Raw genomic sequence first — 18730 nt, 5'->3', positions numbered from 1 at the left:
CACCTGTATGCTCATAGCCCTGTGCTTCTGCCATGGTAATGCCATGTTAGTGCCTTGGAAGGTTATTTTGGATTAGGAGTTTCATTTGCTTTGATTTCATAGAATCATAGAATCACCAAAGTTGGAAAAGACTTCCAAGATCATCTAGTCAAACTGTCCACCTACAACCAATATTTCACCACTAAACCACATCCCTAAATACAATATCTAATTTGGTTAGGATCTCTCCAAATTTGGCTGTGAATATATTTCTAGATCACTAATAATTTCACTGTCACTTTTCATGTGGGTGAATGCTCCTCTGTAAGAAAAGGGAAATGGTCCAGAATGAACACAGCGCTCTCTCTGCTGTGGTTTGATTCTCATTTGTTCAAGTTTTGTTTCTCAGAAGACACGCAGGAGACCTTAAATTGTATTTGTTTTATTCTCTCTCTAGATATATATTTACATCACATTTGATATAAGCAATGTGCAATTCTGATAAATGTGAATATGCCTTTAATACCCTATAGTTCTATATCCCAATGTCCTGTAAACACACCCTACCAGACTGATAAGGAGAAGGTATCAGTGCAAAAAAAAAAAGCCAAGTTTACTGTATCAAACTCAAATCGTTTCAGTGGGGAGAGAGTTTGTTCTGCTAATGTGAGCAGCAATTTCACTTTGATATGGGATGTTGAATATGCATATAGAGTACCTGCTTGTCATTGTCTTAATTATACAGTAGAGAAATTTCTTTTTGCAGAGGATGCCTGAGCCTGATCTGATTTGGCCTGTGCTCATTTAGGTCAGAAGTGTTGCTCGTGCAGTTACATGGGGTTAGGACCAGTTGTGACAGAGAGGAAATTAGGATCTGAGCCCTTTTCATGCATAAAGCAGCACTTTATTGCATTATTCCCTGTCTGCTTTAGTTCAGTATGCATTGCTGAGGGGATGGTTTTCTGCTTTGCAGACCTCAGAGACTGCCAGCCAAATTCTCATGTGACAAAATTGCATTGATTTCACTGGAGATCTGTTGCTGGATAATTGAGCTCCATGTCCTTTCTTTTATTCCACAGCTCAAATTGCTGTCAGCTAAGCCTTTAACACAGGCAGGTTTCAAGTCACAATGGGTTAAGAAAAAGAGGTCAGAGCATGGAGGTCTCTCAGGTCTCCCATTAGTGTAACAGTGCCCGATTTGTTGACATAGAAGCAGCAGGGCAGGTTTTTGTCCGGGGTTATTCACCACTGTAACTCATCTCTTGCTCAGAGCTGTGTATGTGACTGTATTTTCCACTACATTATAGAAGTGCTTCTGCTTTAAATCAGAGCACTGAGAAAAAACCTCAGACCGGACCGGTTGAGAACAGCCTCCTCTCTGTTTCCAAGTGCCTCACACTCCATTTGCTTCACGTTCTGTGAATCTGATTCCTACTTCGTCCTGCCATGCCAGGGTTGCTTTCACTCCATCTTCACTCCTCATCGCATACTTTGTTCTACTACAATGTGCTGCCCTACCCTACTTTCCCAAACGTGCAGATTCCTGATGCTACAGCAGCTGACAGAACTGGGCCAGGCAGACAGCTCGCCTGGGGCTGTTACTGGAAGTCAGATTTCAAGGAACTCCTCCGGTGCTCCCATGAGTTGTAGAACTGCGCATTCCCACACGTCTGGGATGTTAGTACCAAGGACAGAGGAGCTGAGTGGGGAGGAAAAGCTGCCCGACAAACTGAAAATGGCCTGAAAAACAAAGAATTAACCCGAGGACGAGCTACGAATGTGCTTCCATAGCTTCTGTTTAGAAGACCAAAGCCCGCTAATGACGAGAGGCACGTAATAATATTTCTGATTGCCAGGAATAACACAGAGTTTTAAGGCTGACTTCTGAGGCATTTCGGAGGTGGCATTTGCAGTGCTTGAATAAGTTTGTGGTTAAATTGAAGTGAAATTACAGACTGCACGTGAATAAGCACAATGAATTCTGAAGGTATCCTGCTGACCGGTGTTATCTCTAGCATTAAACATTTCTTGTTATTCCAGACCAATACACATGCTAATTATTTGTCTACTACTTAATTACAGCAGAGCCACTAAAGCGTGATTCCACTTCGCTTGCCCACGTACCTGACATTCCTTCAACTGAACTCACTTGAAATATGGAAAAGTCAGGTGTGTGGAGTGGATTTTTTGGCTCACCACAGGAAATGCCAGCATTTCTTCCTGGAAACTGTTTACATTGCCAAAATACTTCAGTAAGAAAAATGATCTGAGACCAGGAGCAACAATGCTGTCTCAGTGTGTTTCACTTGTTCACTTGCATGCTCTGTGTGCATTTAGTGTGTCAGTGGCTTGTAGTTCCTATTTTCTGCTGCAGTTTCCACCAGCATCTTTGGTAAATAATGAATTTGGAGTTTTGCTTTTATAGCTTTGCCTGCTCACCCATTTATTCACCTCTTCATATTATATCATCAATTGTTTTCATGACTCATCTCCTACCTGTCATTATCAGTAAGAAAAAACCTGATATTTGATTCCCCACTTGTGAATTTTAGGGACAAACTAAACTGACTACATTTGTACCCCCAGAACTGTCTGCTGCTCTGAATCTCTAGTTCAGCTTGGCAGTGGGGTGCCATTCTGAAACCCCACTCACTTTCTCTATGAATTCTATAGTGAACATAGTTTTTTATTTCACCTCTACAGATTTCATTATGGAGGTTTGGAGGCATAAGATTTCTTACTGCAGCCTTGCAAAATCCAGTCTCTCTCTTTCTTCCTATGGAGATGGGGTCTCTTTTACATGGTCCAACTTGCATAGGTCTCACTGTCAATCAGGGCAGCTCCTTTGAAGTGTAAACAAAGACAGAATTGTATGAGTTTGTCTCGCAGTCAATCTTGGTTTTGATGCAAATTTGGAACAGAGAGGATTGGCACCATGTAGCCAGGAAGGGAAAGGGGTAAGGAAAAAAATCAGAAGTCCTGAATTTCTCCTCTTCCCATCTTATCACAAAACCACTCAGTGAAATGGGCTGTGGAAAACCTATGGTGGTTTTGGGAGAAACACCGTGGAGAAGGGTCTGGGAATGAAGCAGAACTTTGTATATAGAATGAGCATAAGTTGCTGTGATTCATGCATACAAACCTCATAATCTGAAACTGCATCAGCGAGCCCTCAAAATGATTCAAAGTGAAGTCTCCAGTGTCTACCAAGAAAATAATGAGCTCCTGACAAAGTGTAACTTGGCAAGGAAACTTTCCAAAGACAAGTTTAGAAAACTGTAGATCTTTTCCAGTTCTACATACGTCTTTGCTGTGGGGAGGAAAAAGCCAAGAGAGCAAGCAAATGCTTTTGCTATTAGGAAAGGCTTCATTAAAAGGTACAGTACATACTCAGAAGGAGAGAGTGATTTCTGCTGTGAGATTATGCACAAAAGTTGCTTTAGTTATGAATGGTGGATTTATGTTTCGTTTTTAATAGGCACTAATCTAGGCTTTAGTGCCTGTGGCAGCTCTGCTGTGGACCACATTCAATTCCACATTTAACAATCCAGTGCTGCACGTGTATCTTCAGGGACAAAAGGGTGAATCTCACTCCTGAGCTGTAAGTGCAAACATGGGGTTCAGAGGAAACAAAGCAAAGGAAGTGCAAACACATCCCTTCCCATGGAGTCTTTCTGAGATGACCCATTTCTGCAGTTCTGCCTCTTTTCAGAACAGAGACTGTTTTTCTGAATCTACTGCCTTTGTTGCTGGTCCCATCACTGGTGTTGTGCTGTTTATAATCCATAGTTTTTGCCTAGGCTGTATCTGCCTGAGGCAGAATTCTTCAGCTCTGAAGGCTACAGTAAGAGCAGAGATTGCTTTGCAGATAGGAGAAATAAAATTTAGTAGATTTAGTAGATGGAGAATCCTTTCTTTTTTCTTATTTTTTTTTCTCTCAAGTTTGTAGCAAATTGCTCTACTTGGCTGATTGCAGTGCACCCTGCCATGAAACTGAGTGTAGCTCAAAGGCACCCCACTGACCTGCTTGTTTTGTTTCTCTTTTTTGAGCTCTTGTTTCAAAAAATTGATGCTCAGGTGTCCAAGCTCTTAACAAAAAAGAGTCTGAATTCCCTGTTAACTTGTGCCTCATCACAGTCTCTGTGTGTTGATGCCAGTACTCCTATAGTTACCTCTTCTCAGTTTAGATGTAACACATTTGAGTATTCTGCCCCATAAAAATTAGCTTCTTTCTTGTGGCTTGTACAAAATTCCTGGTGTGGTTTGAGCTGGATGTAGAATTCTTCTTTCCTTCCTGTCTGAAAGCATGAATCATTTCAGTTTTGCAACAGCAGAAGACGTTGCTACACTACGGTAGGTACAGCTCATCATGGAGGAAGGTTGTGCATGTGTGTACAAGAATGATTCCTCTGGTGATTTCATAAAATGTCTTAAGACTGTTAGAGATGAAGGGATGTTCTGTAGATATATGGTACTTCTTCTCAGTTACAGATTTTTTCTCAAATTCTGGTGTGTTTCTCTGTGGCTTTTACTAACCGTATCATTTATTTCCATGGATTCATCTTCTTCTTCTGGTAATTGGCTTGGCACATCCCATGGTTTGGCTTCAGATTAAGGATTCAACTTCTTATTGTTACCCTAGAGTTTCAAGCAGTCATGTAGTTATCCATGTATTTGCTGCACATCTTTGGTCAGACTTTCCTCTCCAATTTGAAAGATATATCTCTGAGATTCTTTTTCTTCCTTATACTGTAATGCTGCAGCTTTTTATTCTTTGCATTTTTTATTTCTGGAAATTTAATAGCATTTTCCAGGTAAGTTTCTAATGATTTAAATGAGGATTTAACAATACCATACCATGAGGTCCTTGAGATACTTAGTTCACTGAGACATATGTTCTCCCATGAGGTCTTACCAGTGAATAAATTGAGATGATTTACACTGCATATATGTTATATATTAGATGATATATACTGCAAGAAGTTTGAGTTTCAGTCCTTCTGACCACAAGACCACACCACTATTAATCTCAAGGCTGTGAGCACTTTCTGGAATCTCTGCCGAGAGCCCTTTGTGCTGTGGGAACCCCACATCCAGCCAGCTCATTTAGCTTTTCTTCTCTTGTCATGGTTCAAAGGGCTCTGAGATGGCTGACCTTTGGTTTTGTCTCAACTACTGTTGGGAAGTAGCTTTTCCAGGCCTGGGGAATCCATTCAGTGGGAGTCGTTCATCCTTCACTTTGCAATAATTCTATCTGGTTGCAGCATTTGCCTCACTGTGCCATTAAACTCTCACGCCCAGGTGAACATTTTCCTTGGCTGTCCTACAGGTTTGTTCCTCTCAGATTTTATTTCCATACTAATTTTCCCATCAGTCAGCAGTCAGCTCCCTAATAACTTCATCTGGCCGTTGGTGTTCCCTAGCTTCATACAGGAGAGCCTTTATTCTCCAGAATGCCCATCTCCCAGCATCACAGACCTGCATAGCCTGACCCAAATCACACCAACAAGCCACTGTTGTACGTGGCTAAAACACAAATTTATTTAAAATTTTTCGTTTATTTGACTTTTTCAGCTCAACACTGAGTTTCACTTCTCTACATCATAAAGGGAATAAGCTTAATTTGTTAAAAAAGAAAAAAAGAATCCATTTTATAGATGGAACATTTTAATTTCCTGGGCTTTGCAGCTCTAAGTTTGAAAGGAGCTGCAGCATCAACTACACGAGACGTTACTACAGTCAACTCACTACAGCTTGTATTATTCCTTGGCATCTTTTTATATGGTCTTATCCTCATTTTTGTCTCAGACAAAATCTATGTTTTTTAAAAAAGTAATGCAGGCAGATATTTTTAGCTGCTGTGAGTCACTGGAGTGCCATAGGCCATATTCACCAGCTGGTCTTCCTGCTTTGTGGGGAAAGAGAAAGAAGAGTTGGCTAATACACCAGAACAGCACGATCAAATTAGAAGACAGAAATGGAAGTATTTGAGCTGTCTGTTCCCTCCACATCCACAATTCTGTCCTCTCCATTCCCAGTCTCTCAAGCTTTTTGTTTCAAATCTTCAACCAAAATCCCTTCCTGCCAAACCTGACGGCACAGGGGAGGAGTGTTACTGGCCATCAGCCACAGTAAGGTTTGTTGTAGAAAGAGCAGACCTTGCCTTGCAAGCAGAGGATTCAGCATCTCCAAAAATGATTAGAAACAGGAAAGCAGTAATAAAAGAAGTCACCAACAGTAAAAATCTTTCTGCTCCTTGTATCACTAATCTTTAATAATTTGCTACCTGAAAATTCAGTTTGGTGTCTCATGATGCTCTGAAAGGCACCGGCATATCTTACTTCCCCGTGGATGTTCTTCTGCTTTTAGAGCTGTAAATTAACATAAGGTTCATATTTTTATTCCTTTCCAGGGATGAAGGAAGCATGAGCACTGCAGTTTTTCCTCTGTAATACTCTTCATGCAGTAATTGAAGTCCAGGCTGCTCTGTGTTTTATTAGAAGGAAGTAGATGCAATTGAGGCAGCTTTTCTTTCAAAAAGGCCATTTTGTTCAAAGAAAAAATTACTGGTTTCAAAGATGACCTCCTCAGAATGTTTTCTCACGGGTGGGATGGAATTTCTTGTGAGATAAAGAACTCCTGAAATAATGCTGATATTTTAGTTTTCTTCTTGCTGAGTTTTCAGAATTGAGTGAAAAATGACAACTTTCAATGGCCAAATAAGTGTTGTGAACAGTTTTTCAACCAGCCGTATATCTTACTGTGTCATCGCTTGGTCACAGTGGTTTTTTAGTGCTCTTTTTATATAGTCAACTTCTACATAGCTCCTTGTTTGCTCAGACTGCCAGTAGGGAGGAGGGGGAAATCCTAAGTGAAATAACCCACAAATAACAGGGAGAGGAACTGAGTTGTTTTTTTTTTTTTTTCTAATGTAGCCAACCACTGATGCCACCAAGTAACAAATGTGAATGAATGAAATTCTATTAAGCACAGGTATTTAACATCAGGTTAAAATTTCTTACAGTTTGTTAACATCTTTGGCTGTTTAAGATCAATCAGTGCGTAACAACTTGAGCTTCTCTGTTCTTAGACTTCCCAATCTAAGGTGGCTTTGGATGCTTGTCCCGTGAAGAAAATCAGTGATGATTTAGTTATAATTCCCTCATTCCACATTGTCAGAACTGAGTTGGTATTGCCAACACTAGGTAAGGGGCACTACAAAGCACAACAAAAGTTGGCTGAGCTGCCGGGCAAAATTCTCACCCAAAGGGTTGAGTCTTCAAGCCAAATAAATTGGGGCTACATTTTAATTTACCTTCAGGGTTTGGCAAGGATTTCAGTGCTGCAGAAGGTAGGCTCTGTGGCACTGAGTAGTAGAGGATTGCTTCTGGGAGGCTCTTTCTATTTGGATACTGCATTGTGGTCCTTTGTAGTAAATATGCCATATGGATGCATGTAACTGTCAGTTGCCACAGGATTGGGTGCTTAGAAAATTTAAAAACAGACTAAGACCTTTGTTTTGTCATTTGAGATCAATGAAATCCTTCTCTTGTGCTCCTTCCCCATCTTATTTCCCTCTCCTTTTTCCTGTCAGATAAAATGAAAAGGAAAAAAGAGGAGACAATACAACAATTTATTTGTTCGCTTCTCAGTTCTGCCTGAGACTGTTTTTTAAAGACCCTTCTTTTGTGAGTTTAATCAGATGCCTGATAACAGAAAAAGCGTTGCTAACTAACCCAGGGTACAAAGAAGCCCCTTCAGAGGAACACATGACCTCATCGACAGGATTACTCTATCACATGAATTCAGACTCCATCGCACACCCAAAATAAATGTTAGGCTCCGCTTGCAGCGAGGTGTTTTATTCGCCTGCCTTCAGCAGGGCATATGCCTTGCCAACGTCTTCCTCAGTCACTGGGATTAGAAGTGTATGGAAATTCAGCACAAGAGGCAGATTTTCCTGGTCACAAACAGCCTGCTGTGCACTCCAAAGCTGCCGGCTGGCCCAGGCCTTTGGGCCATTGCCCTACTGGAACCAGCGAGCTCTGGCACAGGTTTGAAGGCACGAAGCAAGTCTGGTTTTCGCTCACAGCTCCCATTGTCTGAGCTGGTTTTGTTGGGTGCTCAGCAGCCAAGAGCTGACTCTGGGAATGCTTATGGAGCCGAATGCAGCTCCCTCCCCAAAATATAAGAAGTGACACCATTGTATTGCCTCAGTGCTCTCAGGGTTTCTAGCACTAACATCTGACAGCACTAATATTCTTAGAATATCCTCTTTACAGCCACTCTCAAGGCGGATGTCGATGTTTTCTAGCAAGGTGCTTTGAAACCTCTGTGTGAAGACATAGCATGTATTGCTGCCATGAATGGTGAGGAGGAGGCAGGGAGCAGTGCAGCCCGGCACGCTTGTGCTGGGTAAGGTGTAGAAGTGGAGACCTCGTGGTACCCAAGAAAAGGCAGGAAAGATTTCTGCTGTTGCTTAGGTAAAATGAACTGAAATGAAAACATCCTGCCAAGTCATGAACTGGTGGTGTGTTTGGTGGAAGTCATATTATCCGTACTCAGGAGCCTGAGAGCAGGCTGCAGGTCAACATATAACATCGACTGAGATGTAACCACTGTTGGTTTCTAATTATGCACAATTAACAGTACATTGCATGAGAAGTTAGGCACCAAATTATGAGCGTGGATTGAATAAGTCCGCATTACTCATCTCAGTCACTCAGCAATTGCGTTCATTCAGTTTGAACTTGGATAATTTTATTAAGTCCAGTGGTACCAAAAATGAATCATTAAGAGCTTTTAATTCCTGTGTTTAGTATGGGTCTCTTCCTGAGTCTGGTTGGCTCTATATAACTATGACATAATGCCACGTTGGATGCTTCTTATGTAAACACTGGCTATAAAACAACTGCATTTAAATAGCCATCAGGCTCTAACCCAGGCCAAGAGAAGCTGTGATCTTCTAGAATTCAGCAGATGTAGTTCCTTTAGGGTCTGATCGCATGTGTGAGTCCTGCAGGACACTTGTGATACCTTTTGGTGGGACAGCAGATGGTGCAAACCCTCGTTCTAGAGGCATTCCAGATGTCTGTTGTCTTTTTGATTAAATAAGGGGCTCAGGCCATTATGAGTGTTTCACTTTATGGGTTTTTTTTACATTTCTTGAAGGAATAGCAGAGTATTTTCAGCATGACAGGAAGAATTTATGGCTTTAGAGTTACCTACAGAAGGCAGCACTCAGGGAAGTGACCCCATGTGCATCCTGCAGGAGCTGTGCCAGGGCAGCAAGCAGTGTGGGAGGGGAGGAAGGTTCATCTTCTGCTCCATGCAGTGCTGGCAGTCCCAGTTGGGGTTGGGGGGCATTGCTGCAATTGCCCCCACCTTCCATGCATTCCCCTGTTTTGAGATGGAGCATTTCCATGTTGCAGCTAATATTCAGCTTATGTAGCTGTGCCTGGGAGCTGTTTCTCCTTGTTCTGGGATGTGGAGAACACACAACATAAACGTCCTTCGGTAACACAGGTCATTGATATGGGGCTGACCTTCTTTTAATAATGGTAAACACAGGTCTGTTATTTAATGTCCTCCAATTGTGCCTGGCCTCTGGAATGGTTCCAACAGAAGCCCTGAGTGTATTCAATAAATAATTACATCAGTTTGGCATTAACAGGAGTATCTTATATCCAGCAGCCCTAAACAACATGGTAGCTGTCTCAGAGCAGCCCTGATCTAGCCAGAATGCATAAAATCCAAAAGGCATCTCATTTGCCCTTTCCACCACCAATCTTATCTGCTGTCTATCTGTGGCCTATTCAGAAGGCGATTGTTATCAAATCTCCTATTAAGAACTGTAGCCACTTGGCTGCTATTGCTTTACACATTTGGCTTCCTTTAACAGAGGTAGATACACTATTTAAATACAATAAGAGACAATCTGGTACAAACATCACAGAATTTAGGCAAAAAAACTGAGAGGAGAGAAAGTCTTCAACATTGTAGGATGTAGAATCACTCTTGTAGAAATCAGAGATATTGAAGGAATTAAGTTACTTATTTAATTTCAGTTATTTACACATTGTTTAGGATGGAAATCTCCTATAAACTTATTAGAGATCAGAATGTTAATTGACTTGACGAAACAAGAAATTAGCAACAATCTCACACGTCTCAGCGCTGCTGTTCCCCATACCTGCCTGTCCTCTGAGTTCCTCATCCTTTGCTCTTGGTGGAACAGCAAAAGCAGTATATTCAGGTTGAATTTCTTTGCTTTCCCCATCACCAGCCAGGTGATTCTTAAGAAACAATAATCAAAAAGTCTTTAGGACCATGAAACTGGAAGGCACCTCTTGGTCGTTGAGCTCAATATCCTGTTATTGCAGGCACCGCGTCGTATAATCTGTTTTTCACTTCTATTTAATTATTGCATGTTTTCAGCAGCTATTTTCCCCCAGCTGTATCTCTGCCAGCTGACTTCATTTCTCATTTAATTCACTAGGTTTGCTCGCTAACACCGAACTGATCAAAGGTGTTACTGATACTGGAAGTAGACAACCTCTGAACTTCTGCTCTGCTTTGAAAATCAGCCAACCTCGTTGTTTAGCTTAGCTCAGAAATGTCTGTTCTCTCTCTGAGATCCTGAACGAGGACAGACCTAGGGAGATTTTCCATGGCTAAGAATACAGAACTGTTGTAACCAAGTAGTTTATAATGGAATAATCATGCTAATTTAACTCAAAAGTCACTGTACAACTGAAGGTTTAGGCTCTCATGGGGCTCCCTTTATGCTTATCATTCAGAATTTACCGTAGCTCTTTCACATTTTTTATGGATGTTGGCTTCAGTGGGTTATTTTTCCTCCCTCTTTGTGGCACTGTCATGCTGATGCCTTTGAAATATGAGCCTTTGCTAAATTCTAAATTGTACACAAAGCAATTAATTAAAATTCCTTCTAAAACAGCCTTGGCGTAGTCCTGTCTATGTGCTGCTTTTCAGCCAAGGTAGAATGGGAGGAGGCTAAAATGGATCCAAATGGTTTTATTTAAAGTTGACGTACAGTAGGATCCATGAACCAGAAACTGCACAGCTTCCCAAAAGTAGAAATGTAACCTAAGAGCTGATGAAAAATTAACTGGAGTGAGGAGTTCAGGCTTAGCTGAATGGTGATTAATGTGGGACCTCAGGGACTGGATGGGGCAAAAAACAGCTGTGTATCCATTTGTATTGCTTCTCTTTGAAATAGACTGAGGTATACATCTGACTGCAATTCAGATGAACCCCAGGACTTTGTGAAGGATTCATTTGTGGTAGTTTAAAATATGTTATATTAGTAATTACAGAGGTGTGATGAGGCTCCCAGAACGTATAATGGCTTCATGTGACAACTGTAATCTATGAGAGCTTAGAAATCAATGCTGAATTAATTGTGAAAATAGGTTCCTACCTCTGCATGCCCGTGTTTGTGTTCTTAGCCCTGAGAATTGGTTTCCTCATGGATGCATGATGCCAGCTCCAAATGAGACCCAGATGGCTGCAGGATGTATTTAAGCTGAGTTGTGGAAGCTCAACCACATCAAGCACAAACCGTCAGTGTGTTCTCAGCTAAAAAGGGTGGAAGTCCTAAAGGCAGAAAAAAAGAAAGTGTGGTACTAGGATCAGGGCTGGGAGGTGCTGAATGCCTTCTGGGAGGTGCTGATGTTTGAACTGCCGTGATGGGATTCTGCAAAATTGGATCCTGTTTTGAGCTCCGTGGGTCTTGCCCTGGTTAAAATGCTTAGTCCTAAACGCAGGGCTTTAAGGAGCCCAGGTGGCCCAGTGCCGGCCTCTTTGTGTCTCAGTTTTCCATACTTAAGGTGGAGGAATGAGGTTTCATGTGTCCACTCTAATTGCTAAACCTTTTGGAACGTTTTCTGCCACCCTACAGCACACGTGGATACTATGGGGCCCTCGTTCTGAAATTATTCAGCATTACTGAATCATTTCTATAGTAGAAAGCCCACATTTGGGGGCTGGAGCTCAATGCTCTTTAAAGTCCTTTCCAATCTAAGCCATTCTTGGATTCTATGACTCTATGACATATTCTGTAAGTACCTGTGTATGTTTAGATGCTGTGCTTCTCTATGTATATTTTAAAACTTTTGAAACTTGTTTCCTTTCAACCTCTTTCTCCATCCTGATGTCCAGAGAATATTTTCTCCCTCTCTTCACTGTTACTGAACATCCACCATGAAACCTGGAGACTGGATGGGTTGCAGTTTATCTGACAGAGCGTTTGAGAATAAGGGAATTGGCTTCTTTCTTTCTTCCCTGATCCCTTCCTCTGTTTATGCAGCTGATTTAAGACTTTGAAGAAAATTTCTGAATTATGAGTATTTCCCTTTGGAGCTTCACATCCTGAAGTCCTATTTGTATCTGTGGTGTCTGGTTGCTGCTCAAACAACTGCAAATTCTCCCTGCACACACTGTCTGTATAATCCTCAGAGAAAACAGTGGATTTTCTGAGTTACTCCAGATTTGGCTGCCTTAAAAATCTGCTCCTTGGATTGAATGCAATGCAAAAAAGAAAAAAAAAGGAAAAAAAAAAAAAAAAGGAAAAAAATAAAAGTAATTATTTGGCTTTGGCTGTTACTACTGGAAAGATTAATTGCTGCTAGAACTATTGCAAACTTCAGCTCTCAGATGTGATATAAAGTAGTTTGACCTAAAGTGAGTATCCCTGCTGATTCCTTTGCCCTAGTAAAATTGGGAATGGAAAGAAAATGATTTCCTATAGCCATCAATGCATGGAAACAGCAGTGAAAGGCAAAGTCAGAGCTGTTCGTGCTTTGGCCTGCTGTGTCAAAACTTGCAGCCCTCACCAGCCTCTTTCTTTAAGAACACTTCAGTTTACTTCAGACTTAATCCATCTGTTCGAGGAGACGCCTGGAGCCTCCAGAGTCACATGCTCTTGGCAAAGCTGTGTTATTAGCACTTTTTCTTCAAAAGGTTGCACCTTCTGAAAACCTTCCTTATAAAAAAAGCACTCTGGCAGTCAGCTTCCATTTATTAATCCTCTGTAAAAGCACTGCTTTTCTTCCCTGTAGAGAATGCACAGATTCCCCGTGTCAGCACACAAGGAGCATCCCAGGTCTGATCAAATTCCCTGTCTGCATGGCAGTGGATAAGGAGAAGAGCACAGTGTTATCATGATGCCAGTGCTCACACAGTGGCACTGCTGGATGCTTGTTCTTCAGGGAACAGATGGCAGGATCCCACCTGGGTGGAAATTCTTGGGATATGAAGTTTCTTCCATTAACAAATCACAGAAGGCTGTTTTGAGGTTAGCAATTAACAAACCCTGAAGTACATCCTTCTCTGTTCTCTACAGAGGGCCATGGCTCTTTTCCAGCTGAGGTCTTCCCCTCTGTCAGAATCCATCCCATTGCTACTTCTGTCCAAATGTTAGCAAGGTGTGCTAACATTTGTTAACATTTACATAATTGTAACATAACATTTGAGTCCAATATATGTTGTCATTATTTTATCTCCTCCTGCTGTGATGCTAGAAGTATCTGTTGGCAGAGGAGTTGTATTCTTTTTTTCCTCTCTTTTTTTTCCTTCTGCCTTCTTTATGTTTCATTTCCCAGTCGTGGCATGTACAGGGTGCCTGAGCAAGGCTAATCAGCCTTCTGCCTCCTTTCAGTAGGACAGCTGAGACATTTTTTAACACCTCTCCCTTTGCAGCTGCAATCTGTTTTGATTAAAATCACACCAGGTTCTCATTTGCATCTTTATCACTCCATGTGCCCACTAACAATCTCACAGCTCTACCATTCCTGAGTTTGCAAGAGAGACCAAAGTGGTACATTAGAACTATAAACTAGGCAAAAATTAATTCAGCTTCTCACACCTGCTGGTTTCCAGCAAATCTGTCTCTGGGGAAGGAAAATATTCATACACCACCTTTGCTGAGTGTTCCCCAGGAGTCAGGATTCCCTGGGCTTCTTTTCAAGATTGACTGATGTTTTCCTATTAAGAAACAAATTTCTAATTAAATTGAAAGGTCCTGACAAAGTTGTGATGTCAGTGGGGGAGAGAAGATATCGAAATCAAAAAATAACCCTAATATTTTCTTGTCTTTGACAGCTAGAGTATGTTGTACTTTCAGATGCTCAGATGAAAGGGTTTGTAGTGGAAATGAAAACTGTTCCTTTTCTCTGTATTGTCCACTTTCCTCCACATGTTATTCACAGTATTACTTGCTAGTGATTATAATTTTAAGGAGTGTTTTTCTAGGAGTAGTTCTTTTCTTTATTTATTTCTTTTTTTCCCTCTTTAAGTGATATCTAGCATTTACATTTATGATTTATACAGGAGTTTTTTCCCTCATGCTTTCTGGGTCAGCTGGTATTGTATAGATGCCGTGATTAACTTCTTAATTTTTAGCCTCTATATTTCTTAAGCAAGTCAAAGAAATTCTGAATATGAACATCATCCTTTGAGCCAGCCAAGACAAAAGGATGGGGAGGAGATGGCAAGTTTTGCATGTGGCTGGGGTGAAAAAATGTCCATTGTCTTAATTCTCTTTTGACTTGAAGTGATGGGTATTTCTACAGTCACTACCAGAGCAAGATGCTGGCTCTGCACAGTGCTCCTGTCTCACAGCTGTCCTGGAAATACTGCTGCTCTTGTTGCATTGAGAACTAGAGCCCAGGTCATGTCCACGTTATAATTCTCTTGGCTATGATCCTTAAGGTTAGACATAAAGAGGTGATGCACAGACAGTAACACAGACTATGAAAACATCCAGACCAAATGGTATCTTATGTTATCACTAAAATCCAGCTCTCCTTGCAGAGATTCCAAACTTCCTTCATTGCTACTGTTCTGGTGGCTGAGCCACTATCAAGGGCAGGTGAGACAACACGAGTTTGTAGGATATATTCTTTCTCATGACAAGCAGAAGGTTTTGCAGACCAGCCATGAAATCGTTGCTGAGATTTTTGAAACGGTTGTGTTGTAGTCAAGATGGTAGGAAGACACAAAGGGGCACAGTTCATAGTTCATGTTGTGAAGTCATCTTCTTTTGCAGACTCTTGCTCCAAGACTCTTGGGTGCCTGTAAATAATCCAGCAGCTGATATTTGCAAAGGAAAGGATGTCTCCAAGAGGTAGTATGTCTGCAGCTTCTAAATACAATCCGTGTAAACCATTTTGAAAGGAAGAAGATGGGGAAAAATGGAAGAAACAACTGAGCCTGGCAATGGCTTTGGCTTCTATTTTTCTTTAGAAGAGCCTTCCTGGGTGGTCCCTCGTGGCCTGAGCTGTTGTGTAGACATGTTTGAAGGATTCTGAATGGAAGGATGTCGTCTTTGTTCTTCCAGCCAAAAATACGGCTAACGCATAAATAATTGCATGAAGGTGTCTTGTTTTTTGGGTCTCAGATCTATCAGTGGAGCTCAGTTTATCGTGCTGGATCCTTGGCAGATCAGATGAGAAACACCTGATCCAGATTAGCTCAGACATGGCACTCAATTTCAAAACACAAAGGTCGTAGATCAGACACTGTGGAATGCTTCTTCCAGACCACCCTTCATAAACTTCAAAAGGGTGTCAGACAAGATATATTACATCTCCCAGTATCATCAGTAGGCTAAGATATTTGGCTGAATCTAATGCAGTGAATACCCAGTAAAAGTGATAGTGTTAATGTGGCTTTCATCCACAGTAAAATAAGTGTCTAGCTTTTGTCATTGGCAGGGCTTTCATTTTCCAGGCATATTCAGAACCATAGTTCTGAATCATAAAATAATCTGTAAGCTCATAGCAGTCAGCAGAAAAACTACTATCAACTTGCTAGGTTTGGACAAGACTCACGTTCCTCTAGGCTGGGAATTAAAAAGCTGTAAGGAAACTGATGATGACCTTTCACAGAAATTTCCTCTAGTTTGTTCTGCTAGGTGATGCATCTTTCAAGCAACCTGCCCCTTAAATAACTACTTGAGGCCTGGGCACCCATTTCAAATATGTAAACTTGTCTTAGGGCAAAAAGTTACAGCACATGGCATCTCAATGCATGGAAAGTAGTTTGCAAACTCCAAGTGGGTGTGCTTGAAGGTTAAATACCACTTCAATTATTGTCCTGAATGTATTTAGTGAGCTGCAGTCCTTAGAGATTGAGTCACAAATGAGCCCTGGACCATGTTTCCCTCTTACTCTTTATTAACTATATTATGATCTCTTCTGGTGCAGACAGAGGTTGTAGGTATATCCGAACAAATAGGATAAGCGTTAGAAATGGCTTCAAGCTGAATGCTTTTCCACAAGATAAAAGCCTCCACTGCTGTGTGTTTACTTCTGATTTATTCCCCAATAAAAAGGGGCGAAGTTCACTCTTTGTGAGCTCAACATTGTCTACACAAAAATTACTTCAGTGAAGTGTGTGATGTATGACTGTTATTTTTCACAAAACAGCTGGGATAGTATGGGAAAGCAATCCCATACATTTTATGGGAGGTAGAGCAGTGGAAGAAGCTAGTCTCCCATTTAACAAATGAGTTATCATCAAAATTGCGGTGTTCAGAGGATAAACTGCTGTTTCCTCCGTTATTGGCACAAAGAAAGGAACTTACAATTGGGAAAGTCCAGTCACCAATCTAACTACTTAAATGAGTAGAAAGAAAAACTAACATTGAGGTGACATTTAATAGGTGTGCTTTGTTTAGTCCATCCATTAGCTGCTGTAGGTTCTTACTGTAGAAGGTAACAGGCCAATTCTGCATGAAGTCAACAAAAGTCTTTCATATCCCATGGCTTGTGGCATTTGAAAAGAAAGGGTTTGGAGTGAGAAGGAAGAGGAAATGTTGAGGCAACCTGAATAGAGTGAGTTTCGGGAAGAGTTAGTATAGGCCTGCCAGGTGCTTTCAACCATAAGCAAGGTATCATATTATATTTGATGAAAGATAAGACACCGTGAAATGTTGCCTAATGAAAAGGCTTATTTGTTGCTAAGAAGACTTTGTTTTACACCTCCATTGGTAAAAAGCTTCCTCTTTCTCTTGAAGAACTTCAAAGGATTTCATTTCCTTTTCTTCCTTCTCCCTCTCCTCCATCCCCAGTTTGGTTATGTGCATGTTTTCTTTTATCCTGCCCACCTGTTTTCTCTCTTACTCACCTGCCTGCTCTCCTACCCTTTGAAGTTTGCTATGGTACACTATAGTTCAACAGATTTCCTGTATTTCTACTGATATTTCTTACAGTCTGTCTTCCTTCTTGGATCCTCATCTTGGATAATCTTTTGTGTCTCATTACTTTTGTGCTAAAATGGCAGTAGATAGGATACAGGCACTGACTCCAGGATCCTCATCTGCAGTGTTCTTCAGAGCACTCTGTTTCTCTGTAGAAAAATTATCAAAATAGTAACATCTACTATTGGGCTACAAGCCCCACAGCTCAGATTCCCTAGAAGCTGAAATAAATTAAAGCAGGTGCAAAAGGACTACAATGGGTTTATTAATGCCAATAGGCCTTTTGACAATGTCATGAGTTTTTCATGTGATCCATCTTCTAGTAGCAGTGATCCAGCATTCAAGCAGTGGGATAACGAATGAAGGAAATGAGACTTTCAGCTTTAGCTTACTTGAGGATGTGAGTGAGTGTCCCAGCCCTGCTGTTGGGTGGGGAAGCTGCAGTTCATCCCTTAACACTGTTCCTTCTTGTTTCAGGGAACAAGCGTGCCAAGAAAGGAAACTCAACTCAACTTAGTTTGAACTGGCTCTCAAATTTCTCCTCCAGACTAAAAAGGCCAAGCAAATATAAGACTCCATCAGCTTTGAAAAGGAACTGAACGCCACAATGGGACTCCCTTCCCAGGTTTTGGCCTGTGCCATCTTAGGTTTGCTGTACCAGCATGCCAGTGGTGGGCTCATCAAGCGAATCATCCGGCAGAAGCGGGAGACTGGGCTCAATGTGACCTTACCAGAGGAAAACCAGCCTGTGGTTTTTAACCATGTCTACAACATCAAGTTGCCCGTTGGCTCCCTTTGCTCCGTGGATCTGGACACAGCAAGCGGGGACGCAGACCTGAAGGCAGAAATTGAGCCTGTCAAGAATTACGAGGAGCATACGGTGAATGAAGGGAACCAGATCGTCTTCACGCATCGCATCAACATTCCCCGCCGGGCCTGTGGCTGTGCAGCTGCCCCAGACATCAAGGACCTGCTGAGCAGACTGGAGGAGCTGGAGGGGCTGGTATCCTCCCTGCGGGAGCAGTGTGCCAGCGGGGCTGGATGCTGTCCTAATTCCCAGACAGCAGAAGGTAAGGCAGGCTGGGGAACCACGCGGGGAAATTCTCGTGCTGGCAGCAGATCTTGTTTAGAGTAGATACTCAAATCTGTTTCAAGAAAGAACAAAAGTCAACCTGTTAAATCTGAAATGTAATCAACGCGTTTGCCAGCTTGGTTCATTCACAGTTCTAGTTTTATGGATCTGTGGGTCAGATGTTTGTCTGGGCCTTGTAGCTGTGGCATTGAGCAAGTATGGCACTTGGACGAGGTGACAGTGTCGGAGTTGAGATTAAAACTCGCACAGCCCAAGGTTTTGGCTCCACATGTTGTCCCTTTGAGCAGGCTGCCAATGTAGCTGTTTTAACATCCAAGTTTTCTTTAATAGAGACCAATAAAAATACAGCGGGACGTAGGCAATAGATTAGAACTAGTGAGAACAAATGATTTAAGAGGAAAAAAGAAAGTATCCCTCCTGCTGCTTTCTAAACT

At 41.6% G+C, this 18730-nt stretch overlaps 1 protein-coding gene across 4 annotated transcripts in view; it reads left to right on the top strand.

The window, feature by feature from the left end:
• TNC (tenascin C) overlaps positions 1 to 18730 on the top strand; it is a 154707-nt gene that overhangs the window by 94937 nt on the left and 41040 nt on the right. For all 4 annotated transcript variants that reach the window (XM_048966174.1, XM_048966175.1, XM_048966172.1 and 1 more), the window contains one exon: positions 17681 to 18273. In XM_048966174.1, coding sequence (XP_048822131.1) covers positions 17811 to 18273 — 463 coding nt within the window. In that variant the 5' untranslated portion in view covers positions 17681 to 17810. The remainder of the gene's footprint in view (positions 1 to 17680; positions 18274 to 18730) is intronic.

The sequence above is a fragment of the Lagopus muta genome, chromosome 19 (assembly GCF_023343835.1).
Source record: "Lagopus muta isolate bLagMut1 chromosome 19, bLagMut1 primary, whole genome shotgun sequence".
Lineage (NCBI taxonomy): Eukaryota > Metazoa > Chordata > Aves > Galliformes > Phasianidae > Lagopus > Lagopus muta.
Note: the sequence above shows the minus strand (reverse complement) of the source record. Positions and strands in the feature narration are given on the sequence as shown.